This window comes from Pseudophryne corroboree, chromosome 2, assembly GCF_028390025.1.
Source record: "Pseudophryne corroboree isolate aPseCor3 chromosome 2, aPseCor3.hap2, whole genome shotgun sequence".
Lineage (NCBI taxonomy): Eukaryota > Metazoa > Chordata > Amphibia > Anura > Myobatrachidae > Pseudophryne > Pseudophryne corroboree.
Genome location: NC_086445.1, coordinates 375,130,049 through 375,151,179, shown reverse-complemented (window position 1 = coordinate 375,151,179; position 21,131 = coordinate 375,130,049). Strand labels below are relative to the sequence as shown.

At 44.8% G+C, this 21,131-nt stretch overlaps 1 protein-coding gene across 1 annotated transcript in view; it reads right to left on the bottom strand.

The window, feature by feature from the left end:
• The window catches only part of LOC134992100 (ileal sodium/bile acid cotransporter-like), a 22,406-nt gene extending 8,026 nt beyond the window's left edge, over positions 1 to 14,380 (bottom strand). The window contains exons 1-3 of the mRNA XM_063950762.1: positions 13,971 to 14,380; positions 3,151 to 3,269; positions 810 to 898 (exon numbers count right to left, since the gene is read on the bottom strand). Of these exons, the coding sequence (XP_063806832.1) occupies positions 810 to 898; positions 3,151 to 3,269; positions 13,971 to 14,380 (618 nt within the window). The remainder of the gene's footprint in view (positions 1 to 809; positions 899 to 3,150; positions 3,270 to 13,970) is intronic.
• Between the last annotated feature and the right edge of the window lie 6,751 nt (positions 14,381 to 21,131).

Here is a 21,131-nt window from a genome sequence, read left to right as displayed (position 1 = left end):
AATAAACAGGGAATGTTGAAGAGGGGGAGTGACATACATTATGAACATGAGATGCCATAGCATGAAGAAGGCACATTAAATTTTTTTGGCCATTCTCATGCCATATAGGCCAGTGGTGTAACTACAAATCTTGCACCCCCTGCCAAAAAACTTTCTGGCAAAACCCCCTCCCCATGATATCTAACCCCCTCCCCATGATATCTAACCCCCTCCCCATGATACCTGCTTGTTGTCAGAGGTTCCCCCTACCCCCAGTCTGCGGTCCTGGCAGAGGACACTGTTCCTGCCTGCCCCCTTCCTACTATTGAAAATGTCCCTCCCAAAATGACTACCGCCTCCTCTAGCATCCTTAATAACTGTCTCCTCTGAGATGGTAGCCATTTTGGGACGGGCATTTCCCATGGCGCTGCTCCTCAGGCCGGCGGTTCCTCTCTGCTGCACAGACAGTGGCGTGAAGGCCTGGTGGGGTCTGTGGGTACTGTTTTCACTGATACAGGCATATACAGTACAATGGTCAAAGAGCTTTTTAAGAAATGCCTCCTTCTTTGACTATAACTTCTGTACACAGTATGTGACTACTGATTGACTATTTGTAAGAAACATGATTGTCCTGGTTATTCTTTATATGGTTTACCTCTGTACAATTATAAAGATAAAACTGGAAATGACTGCTACTGAAATTGCTGCTTTTCCTGTTTAGCTTTGCTTTACACATTACTAGATTCAGCGCTCTGATTTTGTAGCTACATAAGCTTTGCTATGTGGATGTTGAGTGTTCAACTCAACTGTAAAATAATCTCGCTACTGACCTTAAGAATTTTCTTAGCATATCTGGGCCATTTGTAATTTGCAAAAATTCCAACTCCAACAGGAATAACAAGAGAAACTAAAGCAATACCTAAAAAAGAAGAATGTAAAAAAAATGTATAAAATATAATATGAAAAAATATTCTCTAATTATATTTGCTTTCAGTCATATCTATAAATACAATAAACATAATATTAGAGGCTTCTTCTCAAATGTAGTTGTCCTGCTAAAAGGTGAAGAAGCGGGCGTGGCAGCGATGAGGTAATTTGCACCATCATGGCCCTGGCCCCTCCTGCTAAGATATTGTGTGTCTTGCTGCTTTGCACTATGGAGTGTGTTGTAGATTAAATATAACATGCAAATAGCTCTGACAAATTACATTTGGTGGAATACTTCCTTTGTTTGGGCCCTCACAAAATAAGAGATTATGCATTTTTGACTGTGGATTATGGTTAAGGAGTGGGCATCATTGTCAGTCTGCTCATCGTCCTCCATTACATTAGTAGTTTAGAATGGTGGCCTGATCTGACAGTGTTTTAAAATACTTAATTTCTTACCATTTTAAAAAAAACCTAAAGGGTTAAATAACCAGTGGGGTGGAAAAAGATAACATGCTCCTCCTATCTCATGGCTTGCTCTGTAGGTCTTGATGGCTTCTTGCTGTTCCTGAGATCGCTGAAGCATACAGAGTGTTGAATTCCATCTTGCCATTACCTTTTACTTTAGTTGGTGGTATGGCAGATAATAATAATAATAATAATAATAATAATAATAATAATATTGTGTTGACATTGTTACAGTGTTCTGCATGTTGTTGCTGACATTATCAAACAGTAGCCAGCTACTCCTGCACAGACAAATCGTTTTTGAGTATATTTCACTTCTCCATCTCACTATACGGCTCTTAAAATGTTAACTTCATTATCATAAACGAGGAATCCTGAGTTGAGTTAAGGTGAGAGTCACTGTGCTCTGACACTCCTGAGATTCCCAACAGACTGACACCAGTATGCTACTCAGTGAAGCAGTGATAAAATAGCTTGCTAAGAGTGACCAGCTGCCATGTCTCTCTTCCCCCTATTTTTCAATACCAGTCTAGGCTCAGAGTCTGGGGCTGGTTATGGAATCGGGGGAAAATCCCAATCATTTATTTCCTAATTTAACTTCATGGGGAGTAAAGGGGGTAGAGACACTCATGAGGTGTGAGGCAACATACTAAGCTACATAGTGTAGAGACAAACAAAAGGGGAGACAGGGACAGACATTCAAGGAGGTTGGCAGTGAACACAGAGCTGCAGATACAGGAGGTGAGATCCCTGTACTACCTACTGTGATGAAGCATTTTTCCTGGGCAGTGGGCTGCATGCCTGACCTACAGGTAATCCAGCATCTGACAGCTCTAGCACATCTAGCACTGGCTGGGCAGATAATTAATGAATGACTCATCACACACAGTTTAGCAGTGTGATGAGTCATTCATATAACTCTCTGGCCAATGCTAGCAGCTTGCACTGTTCTGTGTAAGTGTAGTAATTAAAAAAATAATTCTGCCAGCAGGCGGGTCCCCTGCACTGTCCGGGCCCTGTACGGAAGTACTGGCTGTCCCCCACTTATGGCGGCACTTCAGCCAGGTCTATTGTTTAGGCGGTTTGGTGTCATTTTAAGGTCAGTGTTTGGTCGGTTTGCAAACCTAAGCTTAGTAACTCTTTAGGTAGTATACTTGTCTATGTAAAATAAATTATAAAGGAACTCTACAGGTAGGAGATGCTTACCTATACTTATTGTGGCCTGACAAAGGCAGCCTTGCCATATGCTGGCTCAGTATAGATGGGTTAGAGGGTGCAGCTGCTAGGTCCCCTGAATCATGCCACTTAGACTTCCTCTCTGGGATCTTCTAAAATTAGAGAACTATGCCTTCTACAACTTTCTCCACAAAACAAAATGGCAGCCATCATGATGACAGATTGGTATACATGCACATTGCAGAGTCAAAGCTTGCAAGTTTCCGATCACACAAAAGTGACCTTTTGATTTTCTTTTAGATCCAAGTTAAGCGCTACATTTGAAGCAGTTGCAACTCAGATTGGTGAGAATCAAAACTGTTGAATTCATTAGAATTTTGTTACAATAGCTGTTAATGTGTATTAAGACACTATTCTTATGTCATATTTAGGCTAACATTTAGTATTTAGCATTTAGCTAGGAATTCTCTTTCCCTCTCTTTCTATTGTGTGACAATCAACTTTTCATTCAGTCCAATTAGCTTAGATTTACCATGAAGCGTTTCATGGCACCCTTGTTATCAAAAATCAACTATACTGTACTTAACCAGCAGCACTTACCAATACTGTCGTAAGGAATAACTACACTACTGGAATCAACCCATGTTTTGGTGTAGAGGAAGAGACACAAAGGCATCATGCCTAATGCAAGGAGTGTGGAACAAGTTGTCATGCTTATACTGCAAAACAAATCAATATGCAATGATATTTTACATACATATGAACTATTAAAACCAAATGTAACATAACAGTCAGACAACAGAGCAAAAACATATGTAGAAAATCTGATTTTGCACTTCAGTATGCTAAAACAATACTGCTGTTTTTGATAGTGATTATTTTATACCATCTAGCAAATAAACATACAAACATGTTATATATGTGTATGTAACTAAACTTTACAATATATTTCATAAGCAACTAAATTGTTATTATTGGATTTATTTTTGTTACAATGATACTTACATTTTTTGACTCCATTGTTAATTACATGGATGCCACTTGATTTCAGCTGAACCCCAATGTCCCCAGACCACTTTTGCTATAGGTTGAGAGACCAGGGAACTACTGTAGGCTGACAGGATGTGTATGTACAATCTGCTGCCATGGATTCAGGAGTGATCTGACCACATGGGTTGTAGAACAGAGCAGGGAGCAGATGGCACACAGAAGGTAGGAACAACATGGTAACGGAAATGACATGTTGACAAAGTCAGGTGACAACTATTTAATTAACAACTCTCAAGTCATTTTTTTAATAGCTTGCAAGAGTCACTGTAGCTATTACTGATCATGACACCATAGGATCATCTTAACTAAATGCTAGCTATATAAAAGGCTTTTTAGTTAAGTTCTAAATAGGATGAGGACAAATTGGGTGCATCTCTGGGTGATAGCAGGCCTTTCTGAAACATTGGGGTTACCCTCATTGCCCTGAATGGGAAAGCTAGCAATAGAAAGGTGTTGAGATGGGAGCTACCCAATGTGAACCAGGATGAGGGTATGCAGTCTGAAGTGTGTATTAGTCACATAGGCAATGGGGGTCATTCCGAGTTGTTCGTTTGCTAGCAGATTTTAGCAGCATTGCACACGCTAGGCCGCCGCCCTCTGGGAGTGTATCTTAGTTTAGCAGAATAGCGAATGAAAGATTAGCAGAATTGCGAATAGAAAATTCTTAGCAGTTTCTGAGTAGCTCCAGATCTACTCACAGATTGCGATCAGCTCAGGCCGTTTCGTTCCTGGTTTGACGTCACAAACACGCCCTGCGTTCGGCCAGCCACTCCCCCGTTTCTCCAGGCACTCTCGCGTTTTATCCTGGCATGCCTGCGTTTTTCCGCACACTCCCAGAAAACGGCCAGTTTCCGCCCAGGAACACCCACTTCCTGTCAATCACACTCCGATCACTTCAACGATGAAAATTCTTAGTTCGGACGTGAGTAAATCTACTAAGTTTTGTGTTAAAATACTTAGCGCATGCGCACTGCGTACCATGCACATGCACATTTTAGCCTTAATCGCTCCGTTGCGAAAATCAGCAACGAGCGATCAACTCGGAATGACCCCCAATATTCAATAAGTAAATAAAATAGAAAAGATATTTACCGGTAATCTAAAATGAAATGTTTACAACATATAAAATGTAAGAAGTTAAAATAGAATTCAAAATGACAAGAATGTAAAATGAATCCTAATTAGCTTATACAAATGGCATACACATTTAAAATAATAGAAAGTATAGTGTTGTAGATTGTACCAGACTGGAGATGAAGGAGCTACAGGTGGTAAGTTGCAGAGCATCTTCCAGATAATACCTGCTGGGCTCCTAGGCAATCCAAGTCCAGGAAAATTGATCCTTCAAGTGAGTCCAAAGCAGCACAGAGATGTGGCCGAGGCGTTTTCAGAACTTCCATTAGGAAGAGACATTAGTTCTCAAAACGCATTGGCCCACATCTCTGGGATGCTTTGGACTCACCTGAAGAATACATTTGTCTGGATTTGGGTATTATTCAGAATCTACTGTGATTTTAATTCTATCTACTCTGTGTCACGAACCTCGGGCAGCGGCGACCGCGCTTGTCCCTGCGGGTGGCCTGGTCTGCCCGGCGCCTCTCTTCCCCTGTCAGTCTCCGGCTTCAGCGGCGGGTCGGCGCTGCTCTCCGGCGGCTTCCCGGAAGCAAGGGCGCCGCCATCACAAGCAAGGGCAAGGAGGCGGAGCAGGTCTGACGTCACCTGCCTGCTCCGCCAATCAGGCTAGGGCGGGGAATTTAAAATCAGATACCAGGCAGAGATCCGATGCCTGAGTATCTTCGTTTCTCCTGTGGAAGCTATGATCCAGAGCTCCCTCGTCCCTGCAAGCATCCTGTGCTTCCAAGCATCCTGTCCCTGCAAGCATCCTGTGCTTCCAAGCATCCTGTCCCTGCAAGCATCCTGTGCTTCCAAGCATCCTGTCCCTGCAAGCATCCTGTGCTTCCAAGCATCCTGTCCCTGCAAGCATCCTGTGCTTCCAAGCATCCTGTGCCTACAAGCAACCTGTGCTTCCAAGCATCCTGTGCCTACAAGCAACCTGTGCTTCCAAGCATCCTGTGCCTACAAGCACCTCCGTGCCTCCAGTTACCTCCGTGTCTCCAAGCACCTCGTGCCTCCAAGCACCTCCGTGCCTCCAAGCACCTCCGTGCCTCCAAGCACCTCGTGCCTCCAAGCACCTCGTGCCTCCAAGCACCTCCGCGCCTCAAGCACCTCCGTGCCTCCAGTTACCTCCGTGCCTCCAGTTACCTCCGTGCCTCCAGTTACCTCCGTGCCTCCAAGCACCTCCGTGCCTCCAAGCACCTCGTGCCTCCAAGCACCCCGTGCCTCCAAGCACCTCCGCGCCTCAAAGCACCTCCGTGCCTCCAGTTACCTCCGTGTCTCCAAGCACCTCGTGCCTCCAAGCACCTCGTCCCTCCAAACACCTCGGTGTCTCCAAACACCTCCGTGCCTCCAAGCACCTCCGTGCCTCCAAACACCTCCGTGCCTCCAAGGGTCTCCCAGCACTCCCTGTACTCCCAGTACCTCAGTGCCTTCAATACCACAGTGTCTCCAATATCTCAGTACCCCAGCCTTCATTATTTCTACAAGTCTTGTCTTACAGGAGACCTACAAGAATTCCTCTGGGCCTCCCGCCTGCCGTCTTAGTTCTGCATGAGGAAGACCTACATCCGGCCATCTCTACTACGACCCAGTGGCGGTTCCTCTTCCCGGTCATCGGAAGAAGCCCCGAGTCCACAACACTCCCAAACCAGGTCAGTGATAGTATACTCAGGCCTCATGGACTCGGGGGATCGGAACACGGACTCTAGTGCCATCCAGAACCTGGCTTCTCGAGTGCAAAGTCAGGAAGCAGCACAAGGTCAGGTGATGCAGTACCTCCAGCAGTTGTCCGGGCGTCTGGATCAGATTCAGGCGTCTCTGGCCTCAGTAATTCCGGCTCCTGTTCCAGCAGTCGCACCAGTTGCCGTTGCCAGCAATGTTCAACCATCGGCCGGTGTCACTCCACGCCTTCAGTTGCCTACTCCGTCCCGCTATAATGGGAATCCCAAAAATTGTCGTGGTTTCTTGAACCAGTGCGAGGTACATTTCGAGCTACTTGCACACAACTTTCCTACAGACCGGTCCAAGGTAGCATATATTATTTCTCTGTTGGAAGGTTCTGCTTTGGATTGGGTGTCTCCATTATGGGAACGATCTGATCCCATGGTTTCCAACTACACCAACTTCATCTCGTCCTTTCGAAGGATTTTCGACGAGCCCGGCAGAATGACCACTGCTTCTTCCGATTTGCTCCGTGTTCGGCAGGGCGCCCGTTCCGTGGGCCAGTACGTGGTTCATTTCCAGACCATTGCTTCCGAACTACGCTGGAATAATGATGCCCTGAGAGCTGCCTTCTGGAACGGTCTTTCCGACCGGCTGAAAGACGAGCTGGTTACTAGAGATCTGCCGGATCCATTAGAAGATTTGATTTCCCTTTGCGTCAAGGTGGATCTTCGGATGCAGGAGCGTGGAAGAGAACGTAACCGTTCGGATCGTTCCAGGTTCCGGAATCCTACTCCTAGGCCGGTGGCCTCACCTAGCTCAGATGAGCCCATGCAAATTAACCGCTCCCGACTGTCTCCGGAAGAACGACAGCGTCGTCGTGAGGGTAAACTCTGCCTTTACTGTGGAGCCGCAGATCATTTTCTTAAATCTTGTAAAGTCCGTCCGGGAAACGGGCAGACCTAGCTTGTTCCGGAGGAGTCAAGCTGGGAGTTACGACAAAAGCTTCTCCAACTTCGGACTGCTTGCTTCCAGTAACTCTAGTCTCCAATTCAGTCTCCAGGTCTTGTGAAGCCCTATTGGATTCCGGAGCTGCAGGGAACTTCGTTTCTTCCTTCTGTGCCCAAAGTTTGGGTTTAAAGTTACGGCCTATCGAGCGGCCAATTTCACTGACGGCTATCAACGGGACTAGAATTTCCAAAGGTCTCATAATGTGGCGCACGGGGCCAGTTAAGCTGCGGGTCGGGGCTCTACATCAGGAAGATTTGGAACTCTTGGTAATCCCAGAAATGCCCCATGATCTGGTTCTTGGAATGCCTTGGCTGAAAAGTCATAACCCCCACATCGATTGGAAGTCGTCACAAATTCTGTCCTGGAGTTCCTTTTGTCACACTAATTGTCTTACTCCTGTTTGTCCGCTCCGTGTTACCTCCAAAACGGATGAAGAGCACATTCCGGAGGCATATCAAGGGTACAAGGACGTATTTTCGGAACAAGCTGCTGACCTGTTACCACCTCACAGGCCTTGGGACTGCCCTATTGACCTTGTCCCAGGGAAGACGCCACCTCGTGGTCGCACATATCCTCTGTCTCTTCCCGAGACTCAAGCCATGTCGGAGTATATTAAGTCCAATATGCTCAAGGGATTCATTCGCCCCTCTTCCTCCCCTGCTGGTGCAGGCTTCTTTTTCGTGAAGAAAAAGGACGGGGGGTTGAGACCATGCATCGACTACCGCGGCCTAAACGACATTACTATTAAGAATAAATACCCCTTGCCACTAATCACAGAGTTATTTGATAGGGTTCGTGGTGCCCGCATTTTTTCAAAACTCGACTTGAGAGGAGCTTATAATCTTATACGCATCCGAGAGGGGGATGAATGGAAGACTGCCTTTAATACCCGAGATGGGCATTACGAATACTTGGTGATGCCGTTTGGTCTTAGTAATGCTCCCGCGGTTTTCCAGGGATTCGTCAACGAAATCTTTCGTGATATGCTGTATCAGAGCGTTGTGGTATATCTGGACGACATACTGATTTTTTCCAAGAATCTTGTCGAACACAGGACTCAAGTCAAAGAGGTGCTACACCGTTTACAAGAGAATCATCTCTACGCCAAGCTTTCCAAATGTACCTTTGAAGTAACATCTATTCCGTTCCTCGGTTATGTCATCTCGGGGACGGAGCTTCGCATGGATCCGGAAAAGTTGTCGGCCATTCGTGATTGGACTCAGCCTCTTTCCCTGAAAGCAATACAAAGGTTCCTGGGCTTTGCGAACTACTACAGGAAATTCATTAAAGGTTTCTCCACCATTGTTGCACCCATTACTGCCCTGACGAGAAAGGGTTCTAATCCTAGTTTGTGGCCTCCGGAAGCCATTGTAGCTTTTTCTCGCTTAAAGTTAGCTTTCACGACGGCTCCAGTTCTCCAACAACCAAATTTCGAGGAACCCTTCTTCTTAGAAGTTGATGCATCTTCAGTCGGGGTGGGGGCTGTCCTCTCCCAGCATTCCTCTGATAAGAAATTACATCCGTGTGGCTTCCACTCTCGTAAATTCTCTCCAGCCGAACGAAATTACTCTATTGGAGACCAGGAACTCTTGGCAATCAAATCTGCCTTGGAAGAATGGAGATATCTTCTAGAAGGGGCTAAACATGTGTTTACCATCTACACGGATCACAAGAATTTACTGTACATCAAATCCGCACAATGTTTGAATCCTCGCCAGGCGAGATGGGCACTTTTCTTTTCCCGATTCTCGTTCATTATCAAGTACCGTGCCGGGACTCTCAATATTAAAGCAGATGCGCTTTCCCGTTCACAGGTTCCCACAGACGAGGATGAACCTCCGGAGCGGGGTTTAATTCTGAATCCAGTTTCTGTCTCTGCTGCTTTAACTACTCCAGCTCCTCCTCCTGGAAGAATGTCCGTACCAGCTAGATTCCGCCCAGGAATACTACGGTGGGTCCATAACTCCAAGTTTTCCGGTCATCCCGGCGCTCAGAAGATGTACAAGTTTCTGCAAAGGTCTTACTGGTGGAACACCATGAGGAAGGATGTACAAGATTGCGTTAATTCATGTCCCCAATGTACACAACATAAATCTCCTCGTCTGCCTCCTGCAGGGTTACTTCGTCCTCTGCCTATCCCTGTGAGACCCTGGACTCACATTTCCATGGACTTCATCACTGACTTGCCCTGTTCCAAGGGTTGCAACACCGTTTGGGTTATCGTTGACCGTTTTTCGAAGATGGCACACTTTGTGCCCTTGACTGGTCTTCCGACAGCACCGAAACTGGCTCTATTGTTTATCCGAGAACATTTTCGTTTGCATGGGTTGCCACAAGAGATTGTTTCTGACCGTGGAGTACAGTTCACCGCCAGGTTTTGGAAAGCCCTTTGTTCAACTCTACACATTAAACTTAAGTTTTCGTCGGCTTATCATCCCCAAACAAATGGACAAACGGAACGAGTCAATCAAGATCTAGAGACTTTTCTTCGGTTGTATCTCTCTCCTTCACAGGACAACTGGGTGGAGTTGTTGCCTTGGGCGGAGTTTGCCCATAACCATTTGTTTCATTCTTCCACTGGGGAATCACCATTTTTCGTCAACTACGGGTTCCATCCCCGTGTTCCGGAATTTCCAAGCCTTCCGATAATAGAGGTTCCTGCTGTAGCGTCCACTCTACGACACTTTGGACAAATTTGGAGAAAGGTTCATACTAATCTTAAGCAGGTTTCTGTTCGGTACAAGTTCTTTGCAGATAAGAAACGGCAAGCCGCACCTCAATATAAAGTTGGGGACAGGGTATGGCTGTCCACACGGAATCTCCGGTTGAAGGTGCCCACCATGAAATTCGCTCCAAGGTTCATCGGTCCTTACCCTGTGCTACAAGTCTTAAATCCTGTGGTCTGTAAACTGGGTTTGCCTGCCCATCTTCGCATACCTAACGCCTTCCATGTTTCTCTACTCCGTCCCCTCATACTGAATCGATTCCACTCAGCACTCCCAAGGCCAACGTCCGTAGTGGCAGAAGCTGGAGCGGAGTTTGAAATCAAAGCTATTCTGGACTCTCGTTATCTTCATAAAAAATTACAGTACTTGGTGGACTGGAAGGGTTATGGACCTGAGGAGAGAAGTTGGATTGGGGCTACTGAAGTAACGGCTCCTCGTCTGATTCGGATCTTCCACTCCAGACATCCGACTAAGCCCGGGAAGTGTCCAGGGGCCACTCCTGGAGGAGGGGGTACTGTCACGAACCTCGGGCAGCGGCGACCGCGCTTGTCCCTGCGGGTGGCCTGGTCTGCCCGGCGCCTCTCTTCCCCTGTCAGTCTCCGGCTTCAGCGGCGGGTCGGCGCTGCTCTCCGGCGGCTTCCCGGAAGCAAGGGCGCCGCCATCACAAGCAAGGGCAAGGAGGCGGAGCAGGTCTGACGTCACCTGCCTGCTCCGCCAATCAGGCTAGGGCGGGGAATTTAAAATCAGATACCAGGCAGAGATCCGATGCCTGAGTATCTTCGTTTCTCCTGTGGAAGCTATGATCCAGAGCTCCCTCGTCCCTGCAAGCATCCTGTGCTTCCAAGCATCCTGTCCCTGCAAGCATCCTGTGCTTCCAAGCATCCTGTCCCTGCAAGCATCCTGTGCTTCCAAGCATCCTGTCCCTGCAAGCATCCTGTGCTTCCAAGCATCCTGTCCCTGCAAGCATCCTGTGCTTCCAAGCATCCTGTGCCTACAAGCAACCTGTGCTTCCAAGCATCCTGTGCCTACAAGCAACCTGTGCTTCCAAGCATCCTGTGCCTACAAGCACCTCCGTGCCTCCAGTTACCTCCGTGTCTCCAAGCACCTCGTGCCTCCAAGCACCTCCGTGCCTCCAAGCACCTCCGTGCCTCCAAGCACCTCGTGCCTCCAAGCACCTCGTGCCTCCAAGCACCTCCGCGCCTCAAGCACCTCCGTGCCTCCAGTTACCTCCGTGCCTCCAGTTACCTCCGTGCCTCCAGTTACCTCCGTGCCTCCAAGCACCTCCGTGCCTCCAAGCACCTCGTGCCTCCAAGCACCCCGTGCCTCCAAGCACCTCCGCGCCTCAAAGCACCTCCGTGCCTCCAGTTACCTCCGTGTCTCCAAGCACCTCGTGCCTCCAAGCACCTCGTCCCTCCAAACACCTCGGTGTCTCCAAACACCTCCGTGCCTCCAAGCACCTCCGTGCCTCCAAACACCTCCGTGCCTCCAAGGGTCTCCCAGCACTCCCTGTACTCCCAGTACCTCAGTGCCTTCAATACCACAGTGTCTCCAATATCTCAGTACCCCAGCCTTCATTATTTCTACAAGTCTTGTCTTACAGGAGACCTACAAGAATTCCTCTGGGCCTCCCGCCTGCCGTCTTAGTTCTGCATGAGGAAGACCTACATCCGGCCATCTCTACTACGACCCAGTGGCGGTTCCTCTTCCCGGTCATCGGAAGAAGCCCCGAGTCCACAACACTCCCAAACCAGGTCAGTGATACTCTGTTTTCATCTAATTGATTTTTTTCCTCACAATTTTCTTATTATTAATTCACATTATCAATACAGCTAATTACCAATCTGATTTGGAGGATACTCACGTATCCAGAATTATTGCAAATATTCAAAATTTAGCTGTGATATATTGACACATTTTTTTACACCATACTCTGTGTGTATATGTTCACTATATAATGTCTTACGGGCTTCATATGATGGTTATTACTTCATTTTAATGTATACCAATAAATATTTATGTTTTAGCCATATTTAATTGCATGTAAGAGTGCCCCAACAATATCCCACCCCTTGACAGGTGCCTTACCTGTCAGTGGTTTTAATGTTATGGCGGATGGGTGTAATTTTTGTTGTACCCTATTGCATGCACATACAGTCTTGCTTTACATTTCTCTAATACATCACATACTACCTTCCAACTTCTGTGCCAACACCACAAAAACCAACAAAGAAAGCAGATGTCAGTGTCAGTGGTGCATTTGCAATCATTCAGTCAGTAGTGGATCCCTTGCACTAGCAACTGTCATCATCCTTATCATGTATTTGCACTTGGCACCTAATGCAGCTTTCACAGATACATTCCCTTGCTATACCTAACCTACGTTACAATGCCCCTTTTCTTTCCACCACAAATGCAAGTAGGCGTAAGTTTTAGAATCACGACAATCTGCATGGGTTGAAATAAAGTTTTTTAGGCCATGTGCAAACGGGCACTGGTCTTACTAAATACATACAGTACAAGATATCTGCTCTTGCTCAGATTATAACATAGTACAGTACACTATACTGCATTAAAAGATGTTTTAGAACATTCAGTAACTGAAAACATGCTGTAGAATATTTCCAAATCCCACAAATATACTGTATGTGGCGGGATGTAATGGTGTCTAAGATCGCCGGAGGTGCGGGATGCCGTCCGATCTCTGACCTTTCTAAAGGGGCAAACACTTACAAGCAGTGTTAGACTGAGACATGAAGGGGGAATGCTGTTTTAGGGGCCCATTCTTATGGGTGTGGCCAGTCACCAGAGTGGGTGTGACCAGTCCCTACAGAGGCTTGCTTAAGGTCTTGGCCCCATAAATACTGATAGTTTCTGTTATGCATGATAATGTAGCAGTTTAATTACAACAATGCATTGCAGAGTAGAAAACACACTATAGTCCTGTGCAGTATAAGGTAACATATGTATAATGTATAATTCAAGTGCACAGTCTGGAACCTGGGCTGGGCCCACTGGGGTTTCCCCTGTACCCCTGTGGGCCAGTCCAACCCTGATTACAAGGCAAAACCATGCCTTATTATGAATTGCCCCATTTAAAAAACATCCGAGATCGTCCGGCATCCCACACATCCGGCGATCTTTGACTCCATTACAACCCCTTATGGAGTTACATTGCTATCCTAGCAAGATACTTGAGCCTAACTACAAAATATAGTCAACACTGTGTTCTTTAAAGTGGAATACTGTATGTGCCTTTCATAGAATTATTAACATGTATCAATATATGCCAAAAAATTCTGCTGTGCTTCACAATTGAATGGAGAATAGATTGAGGAGTATAGAAACATGACGTGCATTGTCTATATAGAGAAATATACTGTGATCTGTGTTTTTTTAAGCAGTACAAGAATAAGCCATAAAAACTCATCAACACTATAATATTACAACCCTTATGTTAGCTATTAACTAACTTATACAGGCTTCTTGTTGCAGCAGATTTCTAGGCTTGTCCAGAGATATAGAAGGCAGCACATGAATATTTTAATAAAAGGCAAAAGTGGAATCCACCCCTTGTCAAATCCCTGCTCCTGCATTTGCCCCTGGCTCTGTCTTTCAGATTAGGGGGGATGTTTAGTTAATTGTACCACTGGTATTGAAAAAAATGACAAATTCCAGACCATTATATATAGTTGTGTATGGTAAACAGACAAAGGTCTAATGTCTATTATTGTCATCTTTATAAAGCACCATTAAGGTAATTGTGGCACAAATCAAACTTTATAAATACATTAAAACAGAGGGTAAAGAATAAGTGTACTTGCTAAACAAGCTTCCAAAGCTATACATATTTCTTACCTCATATCCATGTCTCCATCTACCCAGTATGCCAGAATGTTAGAGCCAGTTCCTCCCGGGCAACAGCCCATAATTAGGACTACGACAGCTTGAACTGGATGGACATCAAATAGCAGGGCTAAAACAAAGGCTGTGAGGGGCATTATACCAAACTGGCAAAGGACGCCTACTGCTATGCCCCAGGGATGCTTTATGTGGCCCCAGAATTTCTTTACTTCCACAGTGCAGCCCATGGAAAACATGACAAGTGCTAACATTATTGTAATAACAGTACTTAAAACTGTATTTAAAATAGCATTGAAATTATCAGGTGGCAACAGGCAGGAAGTTCCATTACAAATGGTCGCATTTTCATGACATGCTATCTCATTGTGTAGGATCTGCGATGTCAAAATGCTGTAGTGTTCCATTCTAAGTATCAGAGATGATCTTTTAGATGTATCTAGGAAATTACAATACAATATTAAGACTGGTCCATCTAGTCTTGAATATATGTGAATGTTCTGCTGTGCCTCCTATTTAAAGAAAACCAAATGCAATAAAAAGTTGTAAATACGTAGATTTTGTTGGTGCATGTCCAATGCTTCTATAGTACAACCTACTGTATGAAGCTGAGGGCAAGAGTCACACCATAAAATTCCACAATTGCATGTAACTTTTATGACATAGGATTAGGTATACTTATTTATTTATTTTGTACCAGCCCATATCAGCTGTGTGGGTCTCTGACCTACAGTATCTGGCACTCAACACAATTCAAAAGAAGAGACCAAGAAGTCAGTTTACAAGGGGTGCACGCGTGTCCCTTAATGAAAAAAATGTATACAACCAAATTTTATTAGGTATACTTTAAAATAGGTGTCAAAACCAATAATCCTCAACTGTGTATTGCTATATTGCCCACTGTACTAATGTGTAGATGCACTTATTTACTCTAAATAGGGCAATTGATTTGGTAACGAGGCCCCGTTCTCTGAACTACTAAACAACAGCTATACCTCAGCATACCTTGGGTATGAGTCCCTTCATATCTTGTGAACTACTGTATTTGCCATTTTCATTTTGTGGAAATAAAATACGTTTTATAAAAACCTTTCTCTCTATGAATGCCTCCTTGTTCTTGATGTAAAACCTCTGGAGAAAAGGGGTAATTATTAGAGATGTGCGGCGGGCACTTTTTGTGTTTTGTGTTTTGGTTTTGGTTCTAATTCCCCGCTCGTGTTTTGGTTTTGGATTGGTTTTGCCAAAACCACCCTTATGTGTTTTTGTTTTAGATCTGGATGATTTTAGAAAAAAACATAAAAATGGCTAAAATCACAGAATTTGGGGGTAATTTTGATCCTATGGTATTATTAACTTCAATAACATTAATTTCCACTCATTTCCAGTCTATTCTGAACACCTCACACCTCACAATATTGTTTTTAGGCCAAAAGGTTGCACCGAGGTGGCTGTATGACAAAGCTAAGCGACACAAGTGGGCGGCACAAACACCTGGCCATCTAGGAGTGGCACTGCAGTTGCAGACAGGATGGCAGATATAAAAAAACAGGGCCCAAACAGCACATCATGCAAAGATGTAAAAGAGGTGCAATGAGGTAGCTGTATGACTCAGCTAAGCGACACAAACAATTGGCCCATCTAGGAGTGGCACTGCAGTGTCAGACAGGATGGTACTTTAAAAAACTAGTTCCCAAACAGCACATGATGCAAAGAAAAAAAAGAAGTGCACCAAGGATGCTGTATGACTAAGCTAAGCGACACAACCACCTGGCCCATCTAGTAGTGGCATGCAGTGGCTGAATGTCGAAAGTGTCCGCAATTTTTCAGTCCACTGACAGCATCTCCTGCACACCCCTGTCATTTTTAAAAAATTCTGCAATTGGTGGACTAATACAGCTGTACCCCTGGACTTATATGGCAGTGTCATGCCAAGAAGTAAAAGAGGACAATGAGGTAGCTGTATGACTAAGCTAAGCGACACAAGTGTGCGGCACAAACACTTGGCCCATCTAGGGTTGGCACTGCAGTCCTACTGCACTAATGGCAGATACCGGACGTACGTCTAACACCAGCATAGTTGTTATGGCCTCAGTAATCCGCTTTGCAACAGGCTATATATATATATATATATATACGGCAGTATCACTGGAATTATATGGCAGTACCACTGGACATATACGGCAGGATCACTGGAATTATATGGCAGGATCACTGGACGTATATGCCAGTACCACTGGACATATACGGCAGTATCACTGGGCTGGACTTATACACCAGTACCACTGGAATTATACGGCAGGATCACTGGACTTGTACACTAGTACCACTGGAATTATACAGCAGGATCACTGGAATTATACGGCAGGATCACTGGACTTATACGCCAGTACCACTGGAATTATACGGCAGGATCACTGGATTTATACGGCAGTACCGCTGGACATATACGGCAGTATCACTGGACATATACGGCAGTATCACTGGACTGGATTTATAAGACAGTTCCACTGGAATTATATGGCAGGATCTCTGGAATTATACAGCAGGATCACTGGAATTATACGGCAGGATCACTGGATTTATACGCCAGTAGCACTGGAATTATACATCAGGATAACTGGACTTATACGCCAGTACCACTGGAATTATATGGCAGGATCACTGGAATTATAAGGCAGGATCATTGGATTTATACGGCAGTACCGCCGGACATATACGGCAGTATCACTGGACATATACGGCAGTATCACTGGACTGGATTTATAAGCCAATACCACTAGAATTATATGGCAGGATCACTGGAATTATACAGTCCAGGATTTAAGTATATCCATGGCTCAGCACAGATAGTTAAATCAAATTGACTGAGGTGCTAATTAGGTCACCTGTGGCCAAGCATGGATACTTTTAAAACCTGGACCGTTGGGGTGCCTTGAGGACCGCATTTGGTAACCTCTGTGCTAGACTATTACCCCTTTTCCACTGCCAATAAAACCTATGTTATTGCTGTGATAACCTTGGTCATGGCTCAGTGGAAAAGAGTTAGTCTGGGTCCAATGACAAAGGAATCCAACCCAGATATCTTGAAGGGTTGGTTCCGGGAAGGACCCTGATTAAGGGGCAGTGTAAATGGGTAAGCCGGGTCATCCGACCTGGCTCCTGTTTGCAGCATAGGAAGATCCACGGGTTGCTGCTTCCTGCATCCTGATCCAGGGGCGGGGATGGTGACATCAGGGGGTGAAGCTGGAGTCTCTTACTGCAGTTGAGACTCCCAGCAGATACCGCACCCATGTGCACTGTAAACAGCTCCAACCCGGGAATAAATATTAATTAGTATTATTTCAGGGCATCCACTGATGTGCACACTCACTTTTCCATACCAATACCACCTGTACACACATATTCTAACTGGTTATGAGCCCAGGCACATGATTTACATATACACAGGCCCCAAGATACTACAATGTCCAGCATCACACATGTGCCATTTTAGACACCTGCAGACACAGAGTGAAGACAACACCGAGTGTTTCCAGTGCAGTGTGTCAGCAGAGAAGCTATTTAGAACACATAAGCTACATAATTATGCCTGTGAGAAACATGCACACAGGAGCTACACCAATTCCTTGGTTTATCAAACTGAAAGTTGCAGAAAATTATACCACATATAAGTTTACTATGGAAATGCAACTAAACCATGAAAGGTTGTGGAAAGTTACAGTAGATCTTGGTGACCGTCCAAACCCAGATGATATAGCGAGATCCATAGGTACAATTGGTTTGAGTTTTGTGCAACATGTGTACTCTATCATACATGGGAAAGTGTCAGCAAAAGACATGTGGACAGCACTGCAGGCAGCATATCAAGATGGGAGTCACATAAGAATAATTAATCTGAGATGTTTATTTTATAACACAAAGCTATGTGAATACAGCAGCATAAGTGACTACAAAGAAAAAAATATGTTCAATTCTCAGCAACTATTATCTGTAAGAGTGCAAGTAAATGATGAAGAGATCGCTGCATCGATGATACAAAACGTTAGAGTTTTACTTTCTAGTTGTGGCATTGGAAGCAAACACAACCAAGTCAACTACAGACACAGGGGGTCATCCTGAGTTGATCGCTAGTGAAAAATGTTTGCAGCGCATCGATTAAGTGAAAAAGCTGCACTTCTGCGCTTGCGTATGCGGCGCAGTGCGCACGCGCGATGTACTTTCACAACGGCCGATGTATTTTTACACAAGGTCTAGCGATGCTTTTCAGTCGCAATGCCAGCCGCAAAGTGATTGACAGGAAAGGGGCGTTTCTGGGTGTCAACTGACCGTTTTCAGGGAGTGTTTGAAAAAACGCAGGCGTGCCAGGAAAAACGCAGGCATGGTTGGACGAACGCAGGGCGTGTTTGTGACGTCATATCCGGAACTGAACAGTCTGAAGGGATCGCAAGCTAGGAGTAGGTCTGGAGCTACTCTGAAACTGCACAATTATTTTTTTAGCCGCTTTGCGATCCTTTCGTTCGCACTTCTGCTAAGCTAAAATACACTCCCAGAGGGTGGAGGCTTAGCGTTTGCATGGCTGCTAACAACTGCTAGCGAGCAATCAACTCAGAATGACCCCCACATTCAGAGCAAATTTCCAAGAATGCATGCAATGTGAATCAAACTCTGAGAGTGCTACATTACACAAAAAGAGTGATAAAATTAAAAAAATGTAATTCAGGTGCTACATATGTCACAAACTAGGTCACAAGGCATTTGAGAATCGACCTGAGTGTCAGAGATGACCACATACTAGATTGTTTTTATACTGATTCAGGCACAACAAGGCATTTCAGCTGCAATGTGGAGTGGGCCACTCCACATTGCAGCTGAAGTTCCTTGTTGTGCCTGAATTAACTACATGTGATCCCATCACAGTCAAAGGGGTTGGAAGTGAAGTATTTACAGCTACTAGAGCTTTAAAAATCAAAGCACACTTGAAAATTGGGACTAAAATTAGAGTCACAGAAATCCAAGACTTGCTTTATGTACCAGAGATGGGAACAAATCTTATAGCCATCAGTGTCGTAGAATAAAAGGGTCACATAGTTCCTTTTGCTAAAGGAAAGTGCATTGGGGGGTCATTCCGAGTTGTTAGCTCGCTAGCAGATTTTAGCAGCATTGCACACGCTAGGCCGCCGCCCTCTGGGAGTGTATCTTAGCTTAGCATAATTGCAAACGAAAGATTAGCAGAATTGCGAATAGAATTTTTTTTGCAGTTTCTGAGTAGCTCGAGACTTACTCCTACACTGCGATCAGCTCAGCCCGTTTCGTTCCTGGTTTGACATCACAAACACGCCCTGTGTTCTGCCAGCCACTCTCCCGTTTCTCCAGACACTCCCGTGTTTTATCCTCGCATGGCTGCGTTTTTCCGCACACTCCCAGAAAACGGTCAGTTTCCGCCCAGAAACACCCACTTCCTGTCAATCACACTCCGATCACTTCAACGATGGAAATTCTTTGTTCGGACGTGAGTAAATCTACTAAGTTTTGTGCTAAAATACTTAGCGCATGTGCACTGCGTACCATGCGCATGCACATTTTTACCTTAATCGCTCCGTTGCGAAAATCGGCAACGGGCGAACAACTCAGAATGACCCCCATTGTATGGAGCAGAAAAGGAATCACAATAGCAACAGGCATCCGGTGTTGCCAATTATATATCCTTGACACACACAGCACTGTTATCCAATGATAACTGAGTTGCAATCACTAGAGCTCTGGCATAGAACATTTGGTCACCTTGGATACGATAGTGTTTTAAAATTGAACAGGATGGTAACAGGAATGTCAGTGATGGACACAGAGAAGCCTGTATGTGAAAAAGCTATATAACAATGAAGCAAAGCCACCAGCCATTTTCAAAGTCAGCAAGCAGAGCTGAAGCACCGCTTGAGTAAGTACATAGAGATGTGCATGGTCCAATGGAAGTCAAGTCAATAAGTGGATACAGCTACTTAGTTACAATCATTGATGACTGAATTCACAAGAATGACACACGTATACTACATCAAAAAGAAGTCTGAAGTAGTAAAGAGAATTGCAGACTATAAGAGAATTGTAGAGGATCAAACAGGTCCAATACTCAAAACACTGAGATCTAATCAGGTGGAATTCTTCTTAAAGAAATATGAATTGAGCATCAATTGACCGTTGCCTATACTGCTGAGCAGAACAGTGTGAGGGAGCACACCACACACTAATAGAGAAATGAAGATATATGCTAGAAGATGCAGGCATAGACAAGCAGTTTGAGTGGAAACTGTCCACAGCAGTATCCTTAAAGAACCATTCTGCTACAGTTGCCCTAAAAGACAAAATACCTACTGAAGCATGGTCAAAAAGAAAACCAAGTGTAAAACATCTCAGAACTATTGGAAATATGGCCTATGTGCATATACCAAATGAAAGAAGTAGCAGTTTAGACGTAAAATCTATCAAGTGCATTATGCTTGGCTATTGTCATGAAAGTAAACACTACAATATTATGCAATTCAAGTACTAGAAAGCTTGTCAAGGAAAGTGATGTTACGTTCAGAGAAACAGCACAAATTAAAGAAAAGCTGGAATCTGAAATGCTGAGCAAATATGTATTTCTGGATATGCCAGCAGCTGGAGACATACCTGGACTAGAAGCTATCAGCGTGGACATTCAACCACAGAAATTTTTTTCTGCAAGATCATATCTTGGGGAACCATCTAAATGATATGATGAAAAATTCAAGAGCCAATTGGTGTGCGTGGAAGTCCAAAATAGGGAAGGAGACTTTGCAAGATAAAAACTTCACAAGTGTGAAAGACATCATCAACCATGGAGTGATAGCATGCTGCTTTCACTCAACTAATACTTTGTAAAACTTCACTGCTATCTTTCATTTGTGTGATGCCTTGGGGTGGTTTTGGCTGGGCTGGTTAGGGGTTGCCCTACACCCCAAATGTGAACCCTAAGAATGTTAGGGACTTGCCCTAATAGGGGACCTGGACGTTAGTGGGTAAGCCCCTAACGTTATGCTAACAACCTCTTATTTGATGTTTAATTGTAACATGTATTTCAATTTTGAACAGTAATGTTTACATAATGTACCTGCATCTTTTATTTCTATGTGTAGTACTAAAAGT